At 41.0% G+C, this 25,318-nt stretch overlaps 3 protein-coding genes across 8 annotated transcripts; 2 read left to right on the forward strand and 1 right to left on the reverse strand.

The window, feature by feature from the left end:
• Positions 1 to 1,143: 1,143 nt before the first annotated feature.
• Positions 1,144 to 13,172, reverse strand: fam221a (family with sequence similarity 221 member A). Its single transcript, XM_079287720.1, has 7 exons — positions 13,082 to 13,172; positions 12,828 to 13,001; positions 12,528 to 12,718; positions 12,331 to 12,404; positions 12,085 to 12,217; positions 10,952 to 11,060; positions 1,144 to 1,209 (listed from the first exon to the last, which is right to left on the reverse strand). The coding sequence occupies exons 1-7, from the start codon at positions 13,144 to 13,146 to the stop codon at positions 1,191 to 1,193; spliced, it is 765 nt and encodes a 254-aa protein (XP_079143846.1). The 5' UTR covers positions 13,147 to 13,172; the 3' UTR covers positions 1,144 to 1,190.
• A 746-nt stretch (positions 13,173 to 13,918) lies between these two features.
• Positions 13,919 to 18,444, forward strand: ccdc126 (coiled-coil domain containing 126). 3 transcript variants are annotated; one of them, XM_079288290.1, is made up of 3 exons: positions 13,919 to 14,224; positions 16,022 to 16,733; positions 16,911 to 18,444. In XM_079288290.1, the coding sequence occupies exons 2-3, from the start codon at positions 16,496 to 16,498 to the stop codon at positions 17,159 to 17,161; spliced, it is 489 nt and encodes a 162-aa protein (XP_079144416.1). In that variant the 5' UTR covers positions 13,919 to 14,224; positions 16,022 to 16,495; the 3' UTR covers positions 17,162 to 18,444. The 3 variants fall into 3 exon arrangements, with proteins under 3 accessions (XP_079144416.1, XP_079144415.1, XP_079144417.1); XM_079288289.1 differs by having other exon boundaries at positions 13,919 to 14,196; XM_079288291.1 differs by having other exon boundaries at positions 13,919 to 14,110.
• Positions 18,445 to 19,092: 648 nt separating this feature from the next.
• Positions 19,093 to 23,870, forward strand: tra2a (transformer 2 alpha homolog; the record flags this gene model as incomplete). 4 transcript variants are annotated; one of them, XM_079288438.1, is made up of 9 exons in its annotated part: positions 19,093 to 19,244; positions 20,666 to 20,799; positions 20,952 to 21,087; positions 21,643 to 21,699; positions 21,889 to 22,077; positions 22,514 to 22,629; positions 22,821 to 23,000; positions 23,085 to 23,155; positions 23,324 to 23,870. In XM_079288438.1, the coding sequence occupies exons 1-9, from the start codon at positions 19,209 to 19,211 to the stop codon at positions 23,332 to 23,334; spliced, it is 930 nt and encodes a 309-aa protein (XP_079144564.1). In that variant the 5' UTR covers positions 19,093 to 19,208. The 4 variants fall into 4 exon arrangements, with proteins under 4 accessions (XP_079144564.1, XP_079144566.1, XP_079144567.1 ...); XM_079288440.1 differs by having other exon boundaries at positions 22,821 to 22,994; XM_079288441.1 differs by having other exon boundaries at positions 21,643 to 21,693.
• Positions 23,871 to 25,318: the final 1,448 nt, after the last annotated feature.

Here is a 25,318-nt window from a genome sequence, read left to right on the forward strand (position 1 = left end):
CAGGCATTGAGACGGACAGAACTTTAAAGGGCTTAGCATCAACATGGAACCTTTTGGCTCTCAAAAAACATGAGAGAAAAAGAGAGAGATGAATTGAGCACAGAGAAATACAGAACGTGACATATCACTTTGTCATAAATCCAATTAAAATCTCAGTGAAGACTGAATACAGTCCGACCGAGACCCTGCAGGGGGGGACAGGAGTTGCATTGCAGGTGTTCATATTTCCTTCTCTGCCGCTCAGATGATAAGCTGTGCAGCGCGCCTGACCCCCTGGGTGGCTTAACGCCTGCAGCCGGCATGCAAGCCCCCTGACATTCAGAAGAAAGTTTAAAATTGTGGGTGATTGCACACAATGCTGGCATGGCCGTCATTTCCCCTCAGGTTGTTTTACTGGTGGTAAATGGGCAGCTGGTGTTCCCTGCTCTGTCACAAGCTGTAAAAAAAAAAGTTTAGGTGGGCTTTGTTTGATGTGAAAAGTTTGCAGTTCATTTTTTCAGATTATCATGTCAAGAACATAATAGCAAATGCCAAATCTTGGGGAAAGACCATAGTAAACTGTAGAATTTATTATTTTCTCAAATTAAATATACATATTATTTGTATACCTCGCAGCCATGATAATAAACAATCCAACAAATTTAAAATCCAGCACGCCTACTCTGCAAAACTTTTTAGCTGGTCCAGCATTCACGGCTATAGAAGGAAATGGCTGGAAGTGTAACAATATGAAGCACCACTTGATTAAAAGAATGTTTTATCTGATAGCAGTCATGTCATTATATTCAATGGTGGTTGCATTTTTTTTTTATTATTGTAGAATACAATTAAATAGACTAGAATAATGTGGGGAAGCTACCAGCAAGTGGACAAATATGAATCCAGTAATTTAATGAGACAGAAATATTGCGAAGTATTCCTTGTAATCGTTGTAAAAACGGAAGTTAAATGACTCCAGCTCTGTTAATAAACTCTCTGTTCGATTCTGTTCTTTGCAGAGAGGTGCAATTGGTCCGCCTACCTCTGTCTTGTGATGAGGTTGATGTAATGTCTCAGGGCTGAGTAGTACTTGGCCAGTTCATCCGCAGGGGCGTCATCCCCAGGGTTCTCCGGTTTCACCGGGTATCCCTCCGTCAGGGCGCCCAGGCAGAGCAGCGCCCACAGCAGGAACCCCAGAGTCCCCAGCCAGTTTACCACGTTAGGATGCATCTGGTCGAGTAGAAACAAGTTTAAAACACGGTTAAGTCAGTGCCACATCTCTGGACACTTGTTCCACTGTGCTTTAATGAATGTCTTGCTCTGTTTTTAGATGAATTGTTATTTATTGAGAGAAGGTTTCTTGGTGAGGAGGACATTGCTTGAGGGATAAATGTCTTGTTGGAATAGTAAAAACAAACAAACATGTAAATGAAACTTTTGCAGCAACGAGCAGATTCATGTCTAGAGACTTTAAATAAGTTTCCTGTCAATAACAGTCAAGGTTTTTGTAAGTCAAATATCAAGGTACTTACATTTCCCAGAGGATTAGAGAGAGAATTCAGCTGTCCTGAGGTGTCTCTTCTGCGCTTCTGGGCGCTTGTTGCGCGGTGGGTTTTATATCTGTGCGCGCCAGACGCGCTGCAGAAATACGCGTCAGAGCTGCGCACCGTTTAGCGCAAGTCTCTGCCTTTCTTCACGTGAACGTCACTAGTGATGCTGTCATTAACGTGCTTTACAAAAAAAAAAGTGTTTACACGAATTTAAAAGCCGTAGAATAACACAAACTAAAATTAGAATCATCTAATTAGCCCCTTTTTCCACAATGAGTCAAGAGGGATAAGGGATTAAGTCGTTTTTTTAAAGAATGCGGCCAATCAAGCTGCTATAATAATATTTTAGGACTCAAACCAATAAGAGGACAGTTGCATATTGTAGTGAACATAGAAAGTCTGGTAAATTCACAACAAATTCACTGTTAAGCATTTTGGAAATATTACTGAACGAAATGACTGTGTTGTTCATGCAACAATTATGTTGACGTATATGTAAGATTGTATTCTATGTCTCAGATGCAGGTGTGTGTGTGTGTGTGCGTGTACATAAACAGGAACAACACACACATCTGCCAGAGACAAACCCTCCTAATAACTGTGGCATTCAAATGCTCACTGCTAAACAGATTGATACACACACGCTGAGTGTGCTGTTTTGGTGTTTATGACTGTGAGGAAGACGGTGAAACATTATTTCACAATCAAGGAGCGATTATTCTGCATAATGAGATCAATAATCCCACCTGAGGGGAAAAAAAGAATGGCAGTGATGTGACATTTTGGGCAAACTTCAAATGAGTCCTCCTTACCAAAAGACCCTCCAATAAGGACGCTTCGGGTGATCCGGAATAAAAAAAGATCTCAAACAGACTCACATGCACATGAGCCCCCATGTTTTTTTGACTCGCTGTTTGCCTGAATCGGTCCACTAATTTCGTTTTGCAGCTCATTCCATCAGGAAAGAGAGACTGGGACACTCAACGTGAACAAAAGGCCTAACATGAATATCAAGACACGTCAGTGAAGAGCCCAATCTCCTAGAAACCCTCTTAATAAGAAAACCCAAATAGCACTTCAAATGAGTCCGTATCACCCAGTGCTTCATTTACATCCTATTCATAATCCTTTTGTATATCGGCTCGCAGCCATATAATCTATCAAAATCAGCATTCTTCAGCAGTGCTGCTTTTTAAGTAGCGCAGAGGATGCGTTCAGGGCTTTTTGTATCGCACAGGATGTTAGGAGATGAGGAAAGAGACACGAGTGCGAGAACATGGAGCACAAAGTCATGACCGAATCATGATGATCGCAGGCAGGAATTACAACTTCTAGTCCTCTTCAGGAGATACACACACACAAACACACACACACACTCAGTGGCTCATTCAATAGGTATAACACCTTTTTAAAGCAAACAGCTTGCGGCTATGAAAGTGTCTGAATGAAGCAGATGCATGAAGCACGTAGGCGAAGTTGAGAGGTCAGTTCACGCTTGCTTAAACACCAGACTGAGTACAGTGACTTTGAACTCGGTGTTCTAATATATGTATGCACTCCAGTGTTGAAGACACAGGTGACAATAGAAAGGCGAAAATAGAAGCGGCCATGTTGGGTTACTTGTGTCAGCTAAGAACAAGTGAGTCTCAGTCTTCAGGCTTTGAGAGGCTCTCCTCGGGCAAAGTTATGCTAAATGCTAACGCTACCTTGGTAACGTGCGCAAAACAACTGCCTCACGCGTCTAATTGGACAGGCTATTATGTTACCATGTGTACCATTTTAATTTAGCATGCATTTTGCAGGTAATTGGAAAAATGTAAATGTTTAGGGAAGGTGAATGTATTCTAATCCATGAAGTAGATGTTAACCAAAGTGGAAGACCGCACATTATCATCCCAAGAGCCCCAGCACTAGCACGGCTGAAAATTGTCATGTTGATGAAAGGGTCAATAATTCGAATTTCCAGACCATGTGTATTGCTGCCTGGTCACAGTCCTTTCATTGACGCTTACAGCTAAAATAATGCACCACTGACTATTCATTTCAGTTTACTCTCATGGCCCTTGCTGGCTACCTTAGGTGGAGCAAAATGTTAACAACACAGTGGATGAATCCCAAAACGCAATATGCTCGTCCCAGAGTGGATTAGGAAACACACACAGACAAATCCACATCTTTACGGATGGATTTAAGCTTTCTGAACAGATCGTTGCCACCATTAGCCACCATTTTTAGACTGTCAGAAGGAGAAGCTTTGTAGATAAAACAACTTTAGGAAAAGAAAACAAATCACAGAAATATATCTTATGTCAGAGCTGCTTTTGCAGATTAAATGAAATGTTGAAAGCTTAACGTCAGTGAATCACCACATTCATTGTGGTATGTTAGTGAAATTATTGTGACCATAACACAACCTTGACCCTCTTCAATGCATTTTACAGCGTGAGCCCTTGGTGGCTCAAGGTGAGTCTTATCCTTTAAAGTACATATTGAAAGTGAGTTGAAAATGTGCAAACAACAAACAGTAAAAGAAAGTAATCAACAAAATGAACTTGGGACCATGCAGTTGGAAGATGCGTTTCCTAAATTTGCAGTGTTTGCAGCTTCTTCCTGAGTTAATCTGCTACACATACAGTGGATTCGTCCATGCTTGGGGTGGTGTCCGTCTCAGCTTGTATTGTAATTCATTAAAGATTTAAAACATGTTCTGTAATTAAAACGGCTCTGACAACCAGGTCAGATTCAGGGAGAAATCTGCTGTGCGTCACAAAGAGTCCCGGTTGTTTACGCTAATTTGAAAAATCGAAATACCGACAATCAATGCAACAGAAAATCCATTGCTGCTCTAAATCTAGCACCTTTTCGGTAAATCCCATTTAAAATCATTTCTTGGGGCTTGGTTTGACGTTGTCAGAAATCATTTCTGTGGAGAACGAGTCCTTTAGAGAGCAAGCTGTTTAAATGTAAATTTGTCTTCCCCTCCTCCCATCAGCCTCCTGGTTTGGACAAAAAGATCTCTTCCCAGATTTGTTAAGATGAAAAGGCCCGCTGTAATTTTCCGCCGCTGTGAATCACACTTTTCAAATTTACAGTGTGCACAACTGTAAAAGCAAAAGTACTGACAAGCAGGCGGCCCTTATGGTCTCTATCAGGCGGTTGCATGAAAACGGACTGAGAAGACAAGTCAAAAAGGCTAAATCTCATACAGCTTTGGGTATTTCTTTCTTGGCTATTACTCCTCTTTTACACAGACGTCTGACATCTAAATTGTTGCTTTTTATTACGCGATTGTGCTGTGGTGACAGTATGTTACTTCTGGTAAGCAAGCACTACTATTACTTAGATAGAGCATCGGCAACCCCCTGTTTGGCTACGTGGGCTGCAGCTTCAAACTGAAGGTGATTTTGAGTAAAAAGAGGTCCTTATATTCGGTTCATATTTCAGGGATCTTTGTCAATAATTAAATCAACTGAAACAATCAGATTACCAAATATTTTATTGAATTGAGCTGTGTTGCATTGTTAAATCAAATATATATATATATTTTTGCTGTTATTACTGATGTTGTTTCCATAAATTACAACAATAATTGCCTTGTTTTTAAAGAACTGGTCTCCCATCCAAGTAAGTATCATTTGTGCTACCCACGTCTCTGAACCATTAGCTATCATCACTTCAGAGAAGCCATTTCCCGAACTGTTTTTCCTTTGTTTTGGCTTTGACATTGACAGCCTTCACAAGCAATTACTGAACCATATAGCTTCTCAAAGAACACAAGCTCTCTCCTCTCCACTCTCAGCTCAGAGTAAATACGATATACTGACAACTGCTCAATGAGGAAATGACAAGAAATAATGTCCCTGTCTCGGCGTGTACCCGTCTTTACCTCTTCTCTCAATGCTCCTCGCTGTTTTCTGTGATCTGTGTGTGTCTGTCTGTGTGTGTTGAATGTGTCTCTGCCACATCTGCTCCTGGGGGCGAACGCAGCACAAATGTCACGTCAAGAGTGACATCACAGAAGGTCTTTTGATTGACAGATGAACAGAAGGTCGAGCCACCGCGCTGTGACAGGTTGGTTGGGCTCAGGTGTGCAGGTCACAGTCCAGAGCCTTGATATTAGGAAACCTGATGAAAGTTGTAACCACGTCAAAGGGCTCTAAACTTTAGTTTAATAACTGTTGTGACCTATGTGAGACCACAATAGTCTGGATGTGTCATGGTCATGTCAGAGTGTCGGCGTGTTTGTTGAACCTCCATGACATAATAATAATTAATATACATTCAGGTGCTAATTAAGCTTATATAAGTGTTGTTTATCACTATTATTACATCTGCTCTGTATTCATTTTAAATAGATTTTTAAATATACTAGCCATATAAAACCCATAAAAGAAAAAAGACTCCTGAAAGACCTCTTCAAATGTTTATGGAGAAATTTGTGTATTTAAACACAACACAAGTGAAGAAGGACGTCACGATGGCCAAAGTGGTTCAACATTTTAATATGATTTAATACGATTTTGACAGCCCTTTTTCAGCTATTTATTTAGCAAAGGTCTGAAGAGTACCAGCATGTTGGACACCATGCGAGATGCAAGCTTCACCACAGAGGGACCTGATAATGGAGGGAAAGTATGATTTAAGCAGTCCAGCTAATTAACTGCAGTAGAAAGCGATTGAAAGCTTCAATTATCAACAGTGTGTCGCAAAGAACACTTTTTTTTCCCACATTGCTGTCAATCACCCATTGAGTTTTTCAAAATACTTCTTCTGACAATTAAATGCAATTACAGATTTGAATGTACGATGCAGGTGCATAATGTTTAATTTCTGTGCGCAGAAACACTCAAGGACATACTCACAAGGAGCACTACACCCTCACAGCTGCAGCTATTTTAATTACAAGTGCAGTATTATAATTAGGGATAGCTCTGAAGTTCAAGTTGTAAGTGATGTATTAATGCTTTACTGATCAGCAATTGTATTGTTTAAGACCCTTTAAATTCTTGAGACAAGACGGATGTTGATACTTTTTTTAGCCTGACGTAAGAGCACAAAGTTTAAAGTGCTTTGAAGGAATAACTTTGAGACATATTATTGGTTGCTTTCTTACTGAGAATTAAATGAAAAGATCAATCAATCACTCATGTGACGTAATGTAGAGGCACATCCAGCAGCCTGTTAGCTTAGCTTAGCGTAGCATAAAGCAGCTAGCCTGGCTCTGTCCAAAGGTAACACAATCTGCCTCCCAGCACCACTAAAGCTAATTAACATGTTGCATCTTTGTCTACTTAATAAGGCAGAGCGTGAATGGGCGTGAAATACATTTTAAGCTGTGTGGCTGCTGCCCGTAGCTTTACATTTAACGGACATGTAATGACTGTGATGTGAAACTTTGCATTTAGATTTCATTGACAAGTCGTTCCAAGTATTTTGATGTAATTTTTAAGATTTAGCAGGATTCTAAACTAATATCCAATTGGTGAACTCCAGACCAGGTCCCGTCTTTAGGGTGAGTTAAGGATCCATCAAATGTATGTGGTCACGGTTGGCTGTTTTTTTTGGGGCTGCTCTTAAATTTAGTTTACAGAAGCTTCTGAAAAACGTAATAACAGCAGATGTGACGATTATTGTAAAATGGAAACCCTACGACTCTTTCTTATTGACTTGGTCCTTTTTAAAATAGGACAACTTATGAACCATTTACAAGCACCTTATAACTACGTGGCACTGATATCGCTGTTCTATACAAACAAGAATTATTAGCACTAATTCCAAACCTACAGTATGCCATGTGTGTGTTTCTGGTCACATGAACTCCATTAGTGTGTGTATATGTGTGAGCGAGTGCATGTGTTTAAACACACTTCTATTAGCCAAACACTAGTAGTATTGATTTAACCTAACATCTCATTCTGTTTGTTGTCACTGTGCTTTGTGAAAAAGCTAAATCTATTTCTCACGACCCGCTCTCCATCCCCCTCTCGGAGTCTGTCGACGCCGGAGGGGATCGAAGCAGAGCCTCTGTGAAGTCGCTGCTTTGTCAATTTCCCACTGTTTCTACCACAAAAGAGAGGCAACACACACACACACACACACACACACACAATGTGTCCAATGTGTCAAAGTCATACGGAGGATTGTGCTTCGCTTTTAGGAGTTTGTCATGGGTTTTTTTGTTCTTCTTAGAAACGGAACAAGCTGTATTTAGTTTGCGTAAGATCTGTCCTGAATAGGAAACAGGCTGTTTCTTCTGATAATCAGAAGAGTGTACTTGGAGGAGAGAGAATATTGGGATTTGAGTCTGATTTGAGAATTTTAGTTGATGACTGAAAGTAGCATAGTGGTCCATATTGAATGAAAACCTGATTCGAAGTTTGGCAACCAAAGAAAGCTGTGATGGGAGAGGTTAAGTAATTCAGTGGATGTCCATTTACAGTCATGTTATGTGCGCAATAATTCTTACATTCAAAACAAATGCATTTTTGTATTTGGAAATAGTATTGTGTTAATGTCGGATAAATCCTGCTTGTGTTAATTATTCTGTTAACATAGTATTGTATATTAGACTATATAAATACATTATGTAAAGCATTATGTGACCTTTAGGTCATTCAGATGTTTACTTATTTCATACCTTTTTTTTTAATCTGCAATAACAGATTCTTTTTTGCCACTTGGGGTAACTAGTTGTTAACGCAACATGACCTTTTAAATCCAGTAGTCAGCGTAACACAGTGTTTGTGTCTACCTGACGGTTTATCCGTTCACTCTCTTTTAGCTCTGTTTTAGGTCTCCACCAGCTCCTGGGGGAACGATCTGGCTCTGTAACTGCAAAATGCTCCACTGTGTTCACCAGCTAGCCGCTAACCTCTACTGCAGTATACTCAACTCATGATAGTTTCTAAATCACAATGAAAATAATTTGATTCACAAGGGAATTTGTATGTTACTGAACATAAATAAGGTGCCAAAGTGCATAAACAAACATCCAAATAGAGCGTGTTTATCAAAAAAAGCTTTTAACTGCTGTCTTTGCTCCTGTATATTTTGCAAACGCGGCACCTTAGCAAAGGAGTTTGACTCTACTACCTGCGGTTTGATGCAGGGCAGGTAGCGCACAGTGTGTTAAACAAAGCTTTTTCCTTAAACAAAGTGCTGAAAACAGAGGTAAGAGTGAATCAGAACACGAAAGTTGCAAGTTGGAAATGCTTTTATAACTATCGAGTTCAGTAATAAATATTACGACGAAAGAATAAAAGCAAAGGGTTTGAAGCCCACCAGATTTTGTGGACTCGCACACTATTTGTTTTGGCTTTCACATCCACGTGGGCTGTGCAGTATCTCAATGAAGTAGCTAAAACATATTATTGTCCATCTTTTCAAGTATTATGGAAATTCTTTTTGAAGGTGTACTTTTCCTCTGAGTGATCTAAGAGTTTCACGTGATTTGTCGGTGCTCGATAGTCCGTTGTGTCTCTTTGTGCCGCTGAGTTTTTGTTACCTCCGTCTCTCTCTGTGGGTAAATTAGGGGAGCGTGTTCTTCGTCTCAAGTTGTGCCTACCGCCACTGTCGCTGGGGTATTTAAGTGTTTCCTTGCACAGTAATTGCCAATTTAATCTTTTGTGCTCTCTTCTTGATTCGTAGTGTTGAATCTGTCAGTCAAGCGGGGCGTGGTTTCCATGGGGATATGGGAAGTGTAGTAGCCATCCGCTCCAATTCATTGCCAAAGTAATTTACTTGTAGCCTCCTAAACAGGGTTGCTATGGAGAGGTAATTACTCTAAATTCTAATTGCGCCTGACTAACTGTCAGGCCTTCCCCTTCTAAATGAATGGGTTTTTCTCTGGGAGTAAAAACGTCCACGAGAAAGCAGTATAAATAAGTCAAGTGTTTCTTCAAAAGATGATTGATTGTATCTGTCAACAAAGCTCTTCTGGCTAGCAAAGAGGACACATGTTTGGTTTAAAGTATGCAGTGATGAGTAAATGCTACATTGTGGCGTTATCAGTCAAAAGGCTATTAAATCATACATGCATTTGCAGATTTAACTTGTGGACATACTTTATGTTGGGGCAACCTGATACCATGGTCATCGTAGAGACACACTGAACCTGAAGTGTCAGCTTTCAGATGGGATCCCTTCCACTTGCTTCCTCTTCAGCACCCGGCTTGCATGCAGAGACCCAGGTGCATCCATGCCATCCTTCAGACGTAGCCCTTCCATTCCCTCGAGACCACCTGTTCAGCTCACTAACATACGCACACAAACATACACCAAGTTCCCTCGGGTAATGTTTACATTACGACACAGGTGACTTGAGATGCACTGGCCATCACCAGCGTAGATGCTGATCCAGTTTGTCTTGCCATCCTCGCAAGAGGAAACATTTCAGTGGGAGTGAGTCCTCATTGAGATCTCTGTTCATTTTATTTCTCAGTTAAAGACGTCAGAAAGTGGGCCACCAACGGAGACAACATGACCTGCTTCAATCTCCATTCACTGCGTGGATTAAATTAGCTCTCATCACTGCTGATCTACCGTGAGAAATGGGATTAATCAATCGGAGACAGGACATCTATCTGCTAATTAAAAAACGGCGCTCATCACAGAACACGTACCGCCATGGTTGTGGGGTTATTTTGGGGACATGGTTCGTGGGAGGCTTTCTCTCAGTAAGAGAACACCAATCAATCAAACCTCAGACGAGTAAACTGGCCGGTTTACGGAACGTATATCAAGAGAGAAATATGAGGCATTAATTAGAAAACTGCACTAAATACAAGTATGGGTTAGTTAGGGTATCAAATATGACTGTGAGGAATTATATATTGAGATGACTACGTGTTCCCATGTTAAACTGGTTATGACCGTGGAATTCAATACATACGTTTGAAATAACTCATTGTAACATTAGGATTTCATACTCTCAATCTCATATTGTATTGTTTTTTTTTTATCTTACAGACATATATATGAGTTTATGCATTGTATTTCTGCAGCTCACACGGCAGCCAAAATACTGAAAATCTCCTCACTGTGCTTTACCTCCAAATGTGATTTCATCCTGAGAAAGTCTTCAAATGTATTCAGGCATTGTCAAAGTGTGATGTGTCTTAAAAGTAAAACTTGGTAATCTGATTCACCATTGTAATGCTCCCCATGCTCTGATTGGATCAATATTCTTCCAGTTGATTGTTTAGTCGTTTGGTGGGATTTAATAACTACTGTTGCTGACAGTTGGTTGTACCCCTTTGTCACGACACTAACAAAGACAGACACGTCACTGAAAAAGAAAATACTTAAAAGCTGTGAAACAATCACAATGTTTTTAAGGTAAGATTAAATGTTACAGATGTTATGATTTATTTGCACGGTAAATATTGCCCAGTATGGACGGTTTGACAGATGTTGCTTTTCACCGTTTGTTGGTCTCTCTCTGACGGTGAACAGAGCTCGATGCTTTAGTCGACGCTACTTTGATCCTTGATGCAGAGCATCTCTGCTGGCAGCCATTTTCTCTGTCCTGATCTGAAAAACATACGGCAGGCAGAGATTATGAAAATCATGTGACGGGTAGCAGCGGCGAATACTGTGTACCTCACAAGTATGACACTTATTTTAAATCTATGTTTTGAGCATGAACTATGCCAGGATCTGACGCACAGATGTTAAACGTAAAGGCTTGTAATTCATATAATGCATTTATCTGCAGTCACTGATGAATATAAAATGCATTTATCATAAATAAAGATCGCTTCATCCCAATTAAGGATAACACCATTTATTGAGTGATAACTTTAAAATAGAAGTGATAGTGGCTACTTACAATGTGAGTCTTTTGAACGCGAGATTCCAAACTCTTAACTCAGAACCACTGACTGTGATAAGTAAATGCTACATTGTGGAGTTATCAGTCAAAAGGCTATTAAATCATACATGCATTTGCAGATTTAACTTGGACATCCATTGATTACATAATGTTCTCCTCTAATCGTCCCATTTATTGAAGATATGTCTTAAAAGAGGTACATCTTAAATAACCTTGCAGCAATGCAAAATGCATGGACTTTTGCATCATCACAGATCTACTACAAATGTATTCTGGGTCAGTCCTCAATGTGGTAATAAGATCTAAGGGGTACACTGGACCCTTTTGATCGGATCAAGTCCCTACTCTGCAGACTTGCTTGTTCAACACTGATGCTGTGCTGCTCTTTGCTGCCCTCACATGCTGCTTAAAGGAACTTTCTTCTCCTTTGGTGCAATGCATGCACACACCTGCTCCAACAGTCTAACGAAGGCCGACTCACCAAAACAGTCCATGAATCAAAGATTGTCTGAGCTAGAAAAGGGCTTGTATTTGTCCTTGCTGGGGGCTGATGTTGCCCCTCGTGACTACAAGTGCATGGGATGTTCCAGACTCACCCTCAAGACGAGCAGCTCTCACATAGCACACATGCATATACATACACAAGTTTAAAACTGACAACTCTTCTGCGTCTCTCTGTTCCAAATTACATCGTCACACATAGCCTCCTTTTCTGGTTCTCACCTGAGCCGCTGGCTTCCAAAGCGAGATAACCGTCCAATAAGGAGCCAAACCCCGTCAGCCCCCCCATGGCAGCATAAGGAACGTCCCTGCCTACAGGCTGACCACGTGCCGCCCTCTCTAGTTTAGTCTCAACCTGACAAAAAACAAAAAGTGATTTTGAAATTGAGCTGAACAAACAGTAGTAATATGGGAAATCTATATCCAGCATTAGCCAAGGATCTGTGTTTATTGTTTGACTCTACTCACCAGCGTCTGATGGGCAGAGCTGGGCTGACCACACCCACAGGTGTAGGGGCTCTTGAACCCAGAACAGGAACTGCCTGAAAAATGTTATTCTCATCTTGAACATGAACTGTACATGTGACTCCATATGCGTAAGACGCTAGAGTTAATTTGGGTTAGAATGAAACTGCTCTCTTTAAATGTAGTAATTTCATACTCACACTTTTTGCACAAGTGGCCAGTAGCTTCACTGTGATCCTGGGGAAAGTGTTTGCACCTGCAGCGGACAGGATTTGGCCCAATCTGGGGAACATACTGGTAGGCAGAACAATGACACCCTCTGACCTGGCATGGTAGGGCTAGGGGCCGCTCAGAGGGGACCACCTCAAAGTCGGTCTTGTGTTGCTTGTACCTGAACAAAATTACATTCATCACAAATGTGTTCATGCATGTAAGTCTATGTGTGTGGTGGCGAGAAGGGGATGACACTTGATTTCATGTGTTATCGAGGATCGCACTACCTATGTGTACAGAAGCATCGTGTCTCAGGACCAATAAGTTTGCAGTCGATGCCTCCTGGAACGCCAAAGCTGACATACAGCCTGTTTTTCACTCGCTGAGGGAGCAACTTCCTCTTGTACTCGTCATATTCCTCTGGAGTGAACAGTTGTCCTCCATCATCATCACCCACAATCCTTGAGAAGACAAAACCACCAATACAAAAAGTAATTATTATGGGCATATACTAAAAACATAGTCTAATGTTGGGACAAACCTTTTGTACTCCCAGTAGTCATCGACCGCTTGTAGAGCTGATTTATCGAGACATATTTTCTCCATTGTCAAAAATCCGAAAGGGATAGATGTGGGGTTTGTTCGTTTTTGTCTTGCACAGCAGGACACTTCTGTTTACCAAGGTGAACCTGATAGTTGCCATGGAAATGTTTGTAGGCGTCCCTCTAACGGTCGTAAAGTGAACTGCAAGCACGCAAATACACTCACAGGGAGAGAGGGAGAGGACAGAAGGGAAGTTAAACTCAGATCAAGCTAACATTAACATTAGAGAGGGAGAGAGACTTTACAGATCAATAAAATAACAGAGTAAAAATATTAAATATCAAATGCACAATATAATAAAATAGAATAAGATTAAATTAACTAAACAGTAGTGCAAAGATTTAACCAAACAACAAACAAACAAACAACAGAGTAGCAGTGTTATAGCTTTGTGATTGATTTGGCCAGAGGTGGTTTATTATACAGTGTTATTGCAGTGGACAGGAATGTTCTCCTGTATCCTGTATCTGTCTGCAGCAGCTAACATTAACATTAGCAGCCATGTAGCTAACACCCTGAACACGTGTCCACAAACTCTACAAGCTAAAGTAACGTGAAACAGTTAGCGCTTTGTTTTAGTTGTTTAAAGTAAACCGGATTAACTGCAGTTTAAATGTTTACCTGCACTGAAGCCAACTAATAACGTGAGTACAACTTGTAATGTTTACTTTCGTCTTGGTGTTAAATCGAGAGAGAGAGAGAGCGGGCAGTGTAACTACATCTCCCAGAATGCAACGGTAATGACGCAGTCAGTAGCCGTTCAGGGGCACCATGACAGGCAGCACAGTTGCACGCTTGGAATTCTAGCCACTGACTTTTCGCTAGGACCTCCTCGTCTTCGACACCGTGTAGGGAGAAGCTGAAATGAAAGCGAGAGAGGACGGACACCTCAACGTGATCTCGGTAGATAACGGTATAACGGACTGCACGAGATACCCCCATCCCCGCGTGTGCAACGACAGTGCAGGTTTGCTAAACAACAAACTGTATTCAGTGTCAGCAGCTGATGCTCTTTCTCCTCTGGAGCGCGTGAAGTCCTGCTGCGACCACAAGGTAGCTGCTCAACAGATATACTACGGGGGTAAAGTATCTGGTTTTGATGGGATTTGCTTCATTTGCAGTCAAGTTTGAGCGTTGCGACTTAACGTGTACGTGGTGCTAACCTCAATGTTGGTGGAGTTGGGAGAATAGCTTCAACTGAGCTTGAGCGGCTGCTAATAATGATGCTAAATTGAATTTTAGGTCTTAAAAAAAAAAAAAAAAGTGAAACTAAGCTAAACTAAACTATTTCACGTGTTGGTCGAGTTTACTTTTCACATGTGTAACTTGACATTGTGTACATATACATGTCCTATCATGCACATTGTTTAAGTCTTCATATATATTTAACATGATCAACATTTCAGTTTTTAGTTTATACGACATGCCAGGTGATTAAGTCTGCCAGCTGTTGAAACACACGTGACAGCTGTGACAATATTTAACCTCGAGATTAGATATTTTGAATGACAATGTGTGCCTTATCATTGTCGATCCTCTCATTAAGTACACTAACATCCACACAATTCATTTTATCAATTCATAAACAAGTGGAACATTCAATGTCTGAGGTCGGTGTGCCTTCCCATGGAACAATGAGCATGCCTGGCGAATAACCTGATATGACAGTGGCTGAACACCAAAAACTCTTCTGGTTGTTGTCAATTGTCTACCCTATTAATAAATAAAGATGGATGTGATCTGTTGCCTGGCACATGGAAGGCACAGCAAATCATCCTAAAGATGTATTTGCCCCGTTGCTCACCCATATCTGTTGACATAGCACCCTACACAGAAAGCAATAATTCCCTGTGTATCATGCATTGCATGTTTTCTTGTAAATGTACAGCACGGTTCGAATGGAATTAATGTGACTGACTATGAAGTTACATATTTGTCAGCCGCAATGTGTTTTGCGTCCTGACCAATTTCAACTGTTACTTTCATCGAGTCATTACACCATTCTTGGTCTTTCCCTTCTAGTTCTTGCCTGCTAATACACCAGGTCATAGGAAGGGCATGTTTGTGTGTGTGTGTGTGTGTGTGTAGATAGAAACAGGAAAGCATTGCTGAACGGATTCTGTTACGTTTCTTTTCATAATTGATTCCTTTCGTCACTGTCCCCTCTCTGGCTTCAACAGGAAGTGGCACTACCACACCCAAAAGAGAGAGAGAGAGAGAGAGAGCGCGCGGAGAATGAACTCGGTGAAAAAGTTGCGAAAATTGAGAAATGATCGCCCAATTTCCCCTGCATGTGCACAGTGCACTCACAGGCTGCTTGTCGGTCAAATAGCCATTGTGGAGGTGGGATTAGTGAATGAATGCCCTCTGTGCCACTGGTTGTTGCTTTGTCGTCAATCTGAAGCTTGCCAAGTGGGTCCCATGAAATCTAAACTGGTAATCGGGTTTCTGGGCTCAGAGGGCTGAAAAACATTTGTTGATGAGTGGGCTATTGTGCACCCTGACCCAAAGCAGCAAAGACATCCATCTTTAATAATAGCTAAATAATATATATATTTGATGTAGCTGCCAATGAAGATGAGGTGGATTTTGCTCTTCATCCAGTGCATGCAGTTTGTCTGTTGGAAGAAAAAACCCACAATGCTCAACAGAACTTTGAAGAAGTTACAGAAGGGCTTGAGAAATTACCCTTTGAGTGTTTTTTTGTTATACAGTAGAATGAGTTTCTTTTGTCAATTCATGACATTGCAGCATTGCTAACATTTAAGCGTCATGCAAGCAATGGAGAAAAGATGACAAAACAAATGTCTCAATGTGTTTCCCTCGTTTGGTTAATCATATCTCTCTTATTTCTTCTTTGTATGCTTCTCTAACACAGTCAACAATGCCGGCGGACCCCCTGCCTGAACGCCCAGTCTGCATCGGTGATTTGACGTTGGACATCTTGCAGCCAAAGCACCTTTTCCAAAACCCCTGACTGCCGGTCCGCTTCCTCCTGGTTCCACTTCCTGGCCTGAACACTTTTTCTCACCTTTTCTTAGGAGGGGCAGGATACCTTAAGTGGTTCGAGAAACCTTTACTGCTTAATGGGTATAATGCAAGCATGTGTCCTGCTGGAGCTCACTTGAGTGAGGCACCACATCCCCAGCAGCTTTAGGAATGCTTCGCACTGGACTCTGACCTCTCTGTAGATAAGGACCGCATTAAAGAGAATCTCCCCCGTCAGCATCAAGTAATTATCACTCGACTTATCTACTCTACATATTTATTGGCATATCCACACCCAAAGAAAAGACCTTCAGCCTAAGACCGGGCCTCTGCAGCGCCCCTCCCCTTTCGCCAGCCCAGTACCATGCTGGGCGCACTCCTGCGGAGGAACATGTCCCAGAAGCTGAGTGTGCTGCTGCTGGTATTCGGCCTGGCGTGGGGACTCATGCTGCTGCGGTACACTGTGCAGCAGCCTCGCCATCAGAGCAGCGCCGAGCTACGGGAGCAGATCCTGGAGCTCAGCCGGCGATACGTCAAAGTCCTGACGGAGGAGAACCAGAATGCACCGGGTGGGCTGCAGGGAACCTCCATGGCCGGCTCTGGTAAGGATTCAGGACGACGTTAGAAACGCTGTGCCATAAATGGATTGTTTTATTGTTATTACTGCTCTTTCATCAAATCACTTGCTTACTCCTGAAACATTTGGGTTTCATTGATTCATTTTCTTCCTTGTTTGTTTTCCCTCATTTTCCTCGCCTCTCTCTCTCACACACACACAGCTGATCTGAAGAGGACTATCGCCGTGCTGCTGGATGACATTCTGACTCGACTGGTCAAACTGGAGGGGAAAATTGAGTTGGCGGTCAATGCCTCCTCCACGAATACCTCCCACACAGCAGGGGGCGTCCTTGCCTCTGCTGCGGCTGCCCTGCAGAAACCCTCAAAGCAGGACACACCTGGCAGTCACCCGGGAACGTCCCGCCTCCACCCACACATCCCCAACAGGCCTCGGCCACATAAACGAGCATAGGCTTAATAGATGTATACATTTTGTTTTGAGCACATTACACTTTCCCAGCATTTATCACTGATGTTAGCACATCAGACAAATGAAAAGCAATAGGGAGACATATAGATATCCAGAAACTTTAAATTTGGGATACTCAGAAGGAAGGAGGACTTCTCTATGCTGATATTTATTTATTTTTTACCAAGACTGTCTAGCACATTTATTTTTTTATATTTTCATTGCTGATTTAGTTTGGCTTAGATTTAATGCCATATTTGAATCTTCTGACTTTTTAAGCAGATGCAGAGAGGAGTAAATACTCTTACGCTTTGTGATTAAAAAATGGCTTGAAATGTTCACCTATCTACATCGGAAACTATTATACAACACTGCTTCAATATATCAAAATGCTGAACTAAACAGTACACTCATGATAGGTAGGGCAGCTGTTTTTGTTTTGTCAATGTTTAGTTTGGTGCAGTTGCTAATTACTGTATAAAGAAGATTCTACTTTGAGCTTACACATAGTCTTAAGAATACTTAAATAGTATAGTTTGTCTGTGAGAGATAATCCAAAGAATGTTATTTGCACTCCATCTGCAGGCAGTGTAATTGTTTATTTACAGTTGCTGCAAAAGCAGTTTGAGGTTTATGCTGAATATGATTGGATGATGCCTATTTGCCACTGTAAACATGAGTGTGTGTACACTATGTGTCAGTTGAAATCCAACGGTTCCCTTGCCGAGTGTTTATAAATGATTTAACTAGGTGTGTAGCACATTGAATGTACTTTGTCGTCAGTCTTAAGCCCATCAGTGCTGTTAGGATGACTGACATACTGCTTACACATGTTCAGGGTTCATGTTGCACTGTGACTCTTTAGAGATTTTCTAAAAATACTGGGCCGTTCCAACTTGGACTTGAGGGGTATTTTAGGAGGGTGGACGTCAGGCTCTGGAATATTAATTATTTTAGCCTTTCTGCTGGTTCTGAGTATGGTTTCCATTATACTGAGAAACTCTGGCACCTGCCCAGAGGAGGAAGAGCTTTAGTTTGCACATTGTGATGCTCATTAACGTGATGACTTTGTGCGACAAGAAAGATCAGCAATACTTTCATCGATACTACTTTGGGATTGTATGAGACAAAGTCAATGTGGGTGGCAAAACATGAGGGGGAAATGATTAAAAATGTTGCTTACACATTACAGACCTAAATATACACGAACGCCTCGACTGAATTATCAAACCGGTTTGACTGTGTCTGCATTAAGTAATGCCATAAATGTACTTTGCTTCCGAATGCTAAAGTAGAAAAGTTGGTGAGCCAGACAGCTGCTGTCAGATAGCTTTACTAATAAATTGACCTTATGGAAAATATAATCTATCTTCATTTAAATCCTTTAATTTGATGGATATTGGAAAAATGTGCCTTTTTGTCAGGAGATCATGTAACACACAAGACAATCCAAATGTTTAGCCGGTTCCCAAAGAGCGTCCTCTACGAGGGTGTGCTTGTGTGTATAAGTAAATGTATGAGTCTTTGTTCATTAGCTTTTACTGAACACACTGCAAAACCCTAAGGGACATTATATATTTATTCAAGGCACTTACTGCTATTTTCTACTCCAACTCCACTACATTTACTGCTATTTTCTACTCTTACTCCACTACATTTACAGCTGTCAAGTAAAGTAGGCTAACTGTAGTTATCAATTCAATCAATATAATTTATAAAATATGATCCAGTGTATTAAACGAATTCAACCAGCATCAACATGTACATGCTTAGTGAATACATTTTCATTAATCATATTTTAATATAATTATTATGTAGTTTAAGCGTTGGAGATTTTGAATTATGAGACGTTCCCACTGAAGAACAGCGTGAAGGGCCGTGTGAGACTACACGGAAGTGACGTCAGATTCTGCAGCACATAAACATACCACCAACCTCACGCGCCCGCCATCTTCTACCTAATAAGTGGACATTGTGTTGAACCTCAAGTGCGGGTTTATTTTCTACCAAAAAAAGCAAACATACTCTGTTGTGTTTGCTATACTGAACAATGAGTAACATTGAGGAGGGACACTATAAAGGACGGGTGAGTTGTTTCATCGAAAGATAGCAAATATAGCTTCTCCTTTCTTCAAATTCCTTCCGTGTGGCTGTCTATTAACTTGAGGCCATCTGATAAAGCGCGAGCTAACGTGATAGCTAACGCGATAGCTAACCGTTGTCGTTACACGCTTTTGTCCGCTAACATTACCCGTGTTACGATAGGCGCAGAGGTGTTCTGGTTTTGCGTCAAGCCTTTGGCGAAAGTAACGCACGTTTTACACGAACGATTCTTGTCTGCTAGCAATACCGAACCAGCCTCTAGCTAGCATGCTAGTTACTGTTAGCTTAAGAGCCACCGTGGTGTAGATCCATGTGTGCACGTTAGACCTTTTGCTAATTGTCCTGTTGTGCGTTGCCAGTAGACTACATCGCTCCTAAATCATAATGCTTATGAAATTATACACGAGATATATGTGGCGTTTGTTTTTCCTGAATCTAACAATCGGTTAAATGAGAGGTAACTTAAGTCCAAAGCATCTCTTCCTTCTATCCTTTCACACTTTTTTATCAAATTGAAAAAAATGCTACAATATACATCTAAGCTCTTAACTTTATAACCTTAAATTGTTGTAACTTTGCCCATTTTCTTAATTTCTGGACTATTAACAACTTAATGTGGCAACAATGTAATTGTACTGCATTCAGTGTTCCTTTTCATATCATTTAAAACGTATTCTCCTTTTCTTAAACCTATGATCTTAATTTTATTGAATGTTCTTTTTTCATTAAGGTAATTGATCGTGAAGGATTTGAAGAGTTTTATCCAAGAATGATGAAGAAAATGTTCAAGATAAAAGAAGGCTAATGAGAACATGTACAGAGCAGAACATAGAAGTGGAAAGGGAGGAAAATGTGACGGAAGAATGGTGTCAGATAGAAGCGCTTGCAAGTATAATGGCTAAAATGAAAACTGGTTTCAGTTTTGGGTGAAGAGAAGGAAAAACAGACCTGGAATCAGAAAATGAGAAAACTGAAAAAAGAAGAACGAAGAAGGATAGAAATCCTGAGAAAAGGGAGTAGCATGTAAAGAATCTGGAAGAATGAATGTGTCCATAGGTTAAGTAAATATACCGTTTGTGTTCTTTACTATGCTCCCTTTCTGTAACATGGAAATGCATGTTTTATTTCCCCCTTGATGGTCCAGGTGGATATTGAAATAGACATTATCTGTATATTTGATATATATGGTTAATAGTAGGCCTCATTGTAAACCAAAGATTGATTTATTGGACTTATAAGATTACTAACCCTTCTTCCACAGTACATAAATCTGTACATTTTAGACAGGTGTACTGTATGTGTCCAACATACTCAACCACATCTCACTACTCTTGTTATTTTCAGTGTGTAGTTATGCGTGTATGTGTCCATGAGAGAGTTGTTAACGTGCTGCTGTGGCAATAGGGATCACGCTCCCCGTCTAAATCGGATCGGGGGAGTCCAGCTCGGGTGAAGTCGGAGAGCAGGTCCGGCTCCCCGAGCCCAGCCCGGGTCGCCAAGCGCTCCGCGTCCAGATCCCGCTCGCATTCAAGATCCGGGTATGTTGTTGACCTTTTTACAATGGCACATGTGGTACTGTGATCACATCATATTGTAATGTTCATTAGGGGCTGAAATACGGCAATATTGCCCGTTTATCCACAGCAATTATTTCTGACATTGGCCTTTTCTTCCTGTGCCGCATTTTCAGGTCTCGTTCCAGACGGCCGTCAAACCGCCGCTATAGCCGCTCACGCTCTCGGTCCTATTCCCAGCGGAGGAAGTCCCGCTCACGCTCCTACAGCCCGGAGTACCGCCGCAAGAAGAGCCAGAGTGCTGGCAGCAGGGTGAGTGAGGTCTGAAGTTGGGGCTGGACAGGAGGCTGTGGGGGGAGAACCAGATAACACTTAGTGTACACTCACACACATTTACGTGTGTGTGTGTGTATCCAGATTTTTGATGGAGATTGGCTGATTGCACATTTTAGCCTGTAAACATGAAGTACGGTATGACCTTTTACTAAATAGAGTGAATGCAAAGTTAGTCTCACTCAAAAGGGTTTGGGAAGATACTTTTTTATAAAGAAGGTAAATCTGCTGCTGTATGCTTTAACGGTCACCGGGCTAATCTCCTCAAAATGTTCTTTTCCTTCTAGTATGTCATTGTGTCAATTCTTTGTTTTAGACAAATCACAGTGGTTATAGCAAACAAAATGACTTCAATGTTTTTAAGTATCCATCTGGCTTTGAGTTGAATTAGTAAACATATTTACAAGGATTATATAGTTTACATTTGTCATTCTTTCATTTGTGTGAAAGTGTGACTTGTGGTTAATGCTGCAGGAAACCACACATGTCATAACTTGTTTAATTAACCTTCTATTCCTTTCATTATGTCAACAGAGCCATGACTTCACAAAAGAACCAAGCAATCATGGCGGCGGAGATCCTGATGTGAGGGTATTTGAACCGTCTGACATATTTTGGACAAAACTATTGTAATGTTTGTGTGTGGGTCAACAGTAGGGGTAAAAAATAACTTAGATTTTTTTTTTTTTTTCTGAATATCATTTATCTTTATTTTGTTGCATAAATATAGTGTAAATTAACCATAAAATCAACTCTCAACCCTTATATTGACCCTTGCAGGCGAACCCTGACCCCAGCATGTGTTTGGGGGTGTTTGGCCTGAGCCTGTACACCACAGAGCGGGACCTGAGGGAGGTGTTCTCTCGCTACGGTCCTCTGGCCGGGGTCAATGTGGTGTACGACCAGCGCACCGGTCGCTCCCGCGGCTTTGCGTTTGTTTACTTCGAGAGAATTGATGATTCCAAAGAGGTGAGTGTTTGTGGTTTTGCTTATTGGTAAAATGCCTAATGCCTTGTTTTATGTCTAGTAATGTGCTTGCTCACATTCATCTGGTGTTTTATAGTGTAAAATATTCCTTAATTAGATTTAATGAGAAGTGTCATGGCACGTTTTAAACTGTTCTGCATCCATATATGGTCAACTGCATATTGTTTGGGACTTTGTTTTCATAGTATTTGTACATGCAGCTTCAATGGTCCTCTACTTTGGATCTCATTTATTGATTTACGGTGTGATTACATAAGTAAGCCACTAGGTGTCTTCCTTGACATAAATTCTCTCACCTTGCTGTCATGTGACTCATCGACTGGCTTACAGTGTGTACTGTAGGTGGGCCTTTGTGAAATGAGTATCAAAAAGCAAAAGTCTGATAACATCTTTGTCTCCTCCCTTTTCTATTTCTTAGGCAATGGAGCGAGCCAATGGCATGGAGCTGGACGGGAGGCGCATCAGAGTGGATTATTCCATTACTAAACGCGCTCACACCCCCACACCAGGAATCTACATGGGCCGACCAACTCAGTAAGATCATCACTGTCCACATATCGGTTTCCTTTACTTCTTGTACGGAATTCAATATTTATCTCGTGGTTGAATTCGCGAAGAAGCATAAATGCACATTTGAGCCATCAAATAAACTGGGATGATCAGATCGCACTCATGTCATTTTTGTATGTAACTTAGGTTGTTTTTTTTGGGGGTTTTTTCAACAGCAATGGCAGTGGTGGTGGAGGAGGGGGAGGAGGTGGTGGCGGCGGCGGCGGCGGCAGTGGGGGTGGCGGCGGTGGAGGCGGCGGTGGTGGTGGAAGCAGCAGCCGGAGGGGGAGAGACTCTCATTATGACCGTGGCTACGAGCGCTACGACAGATATGACGAGTACGACTACAGGTACAGGTGAGCCATAATTTGTGAGTAGAATGTCAATGTTACGTTGTTTTTACGAGTAAATGTTTGAACTTTTTCTCGGCTCTTCTGCAGCCGCAGGCGCTCTCCATCACCGTACTACAGTCGCTACAGGTCTCGCTCACGGTCTCGCTCCTACAGCCCACGTACGTATTAAGAGAATGCAAACAGAAAGCTTGCCTAACTGCATCCACGCTGCTGTTAGTATGCATATTCAAACAGATGTATGCATCTGGATCACTGGTGAAAGCAGATTGACTTTATTAGTAATTATTCTGACTAATTCTTTTCTTTTTTTTGTTTTTGTTTTGCAGGCCGATACTAAGTTCCTCCTTTCAACGCTCGGCTTCCCTCCAATAATTGATGGTGTGTGTGACTCGTCAAGGTGTTTCTGAGGGGAACATTTGGAATTGGCATGTCTTCATTTTTAGACATTTTGATGCATCCATGTTGAGTGTGAGCGACGAACTCTTCATTCTTAGACTTGCATCCTTCCTTCCCACTTCCCTTTCTGCAGCAATGCCGCCTCTTTTAGCGTGGCCCGTGTCATAGTGGGGGATGTAAACTGGGTTTTTTGTAAATAATGGGGACTGTCAACTTGTTTTAAGTAAATGGAACAATCCTCTCTGTATGTTCAGATCACAGATAGATCTCAATGTTACTGAGCACGGGTTGAGTTTACTGGTAAACTGCAGGTAATTCAGGCGTTACAATGGAGCGCTATCAGTGGTTCTTTGCTCACATTCATTTTTTTTTGTCAAGGAAGTCATTTGAGTTTCTCTCGTTTTTATTCTCATGTACTACCGTTTTTTTTTATTGTTGTTTCTTTGTATGGAAATACATATATATGAAAACTCCAAAGTTGAATGTGTTTTTGTGATTAATGTGCATTCAATTGATGTTGAGCTTTTGTTGTATAGGTGGGAGGTGGTGCTTTAAGTTGAGTGGGTGAGGTGGGAAACCGAGCTGGGAGAGTGTCACAGAACAAGACCAGTGCCAAGACGATGTGCATGATCAGTTTATGTTTGCACAAATTTAAAGTTGCTGATCTGGAGACACTTTTTGAAACTATAAAAGTTGAGTTTCCTCTCATTCAGGCTACACCACTGAACACATACAAAGGGCTGTTGCCAAGCTTTTATTGGGTGGCTTTTGTTACATGAGATACAAAGTTCACCTATAAGAAATGGAGTATTCTTTAACTGTACATAGTTTGGATAGAAGCATTTTTCAGTATATGTTCACTGCATCAAAAAGGGACTGTTCTGTGCTTCTCATTAACAATGGCCGTACTAGAACACATCCTTTCTTTAAGTAGCCCATTAAGTATGCTACAGACTGCAGCAGGTTGCTCAATATAAGACTATGTTCCCTGTCACATTTCCCTGCAACAAAACCTTAATAAACTCATGATCAGTTTTTTGTCCCAAATAGACATAAAAAACATACCTTGATGCTTTTTGGATAATCTCAAAGGTAAACCTGAATGGAGGGTTCTTTATCTCTACACTTTAAGAGGCACTTTATTCAAATGGGGTTAATAGTCACTGCTGACATGTCATGGTGCCCCTCAGAGTTATGTGTTCATTCACACAAACTCAAAGATAATTCTCAAGGTTCCAAGGTAACGACTCGCTGTGCTCATTGTAACCTTCATGTTCAGTGGACTTCTATCACTGGAATTCCTTCAGAAATATAAATTTGTTATAAAAATTAAGAAGAAAAAGTCCACTAATTCAGTCTGGATGTGTTTTTTTGCTGTAGAGAAGAGTTTGCAGATTGAAGAAAATGCACTTTATCTTATGGTTATCATGTATGAATTTTTCTTCATAAGGGAACAGCTTCATGCTGAACTGTAGGCTGGTTTGTATCAACATAATAAAATATGTATCAATTTAAAAACCGTTTCAAACTTGTGATCAATATTTCTCACATGTACCTCTGATTTTAATAAAAGTACAAATCCAGACAGCAGAAAAGTGAATGACTTTGCCACAGCATTTTATATCCAAATCAAACAATGCGTGGACTATTTTACTGAAATGAATTTGTTCAGTTGGATGATTACCTCCAACCTGAAGTCAATATTCACATGCAGTAAGTAAAAGCTATATTTTAAACAATAATTTGCAGAAACCTTTACTCGAGAGAATATACTGTGTAGTTCATTGCAGATTCAACAAGGCATGCCCCTCATTTTGCAATAAACACGATCTTATGTAAACTTACAAGCGTGAAAACTGGGAGCACAACAATCCATTGTTTCCTCTGCTTTTACAAAACAAGATATTGAAGAAATTGATTGCTTT

The sequence above is a fragment of the Melanostigma gelatinosum genome (assembly GCF_949748355.1).
Source record: "Melanostigma gelatinosum genome assembly, chromosome: 17".
NCBI lineage: Eukaryota > Metazoa > Chordata > Actinopteri > Perciformes > Zoarcidae > Melanostigma > Melanostigma gelatinosum.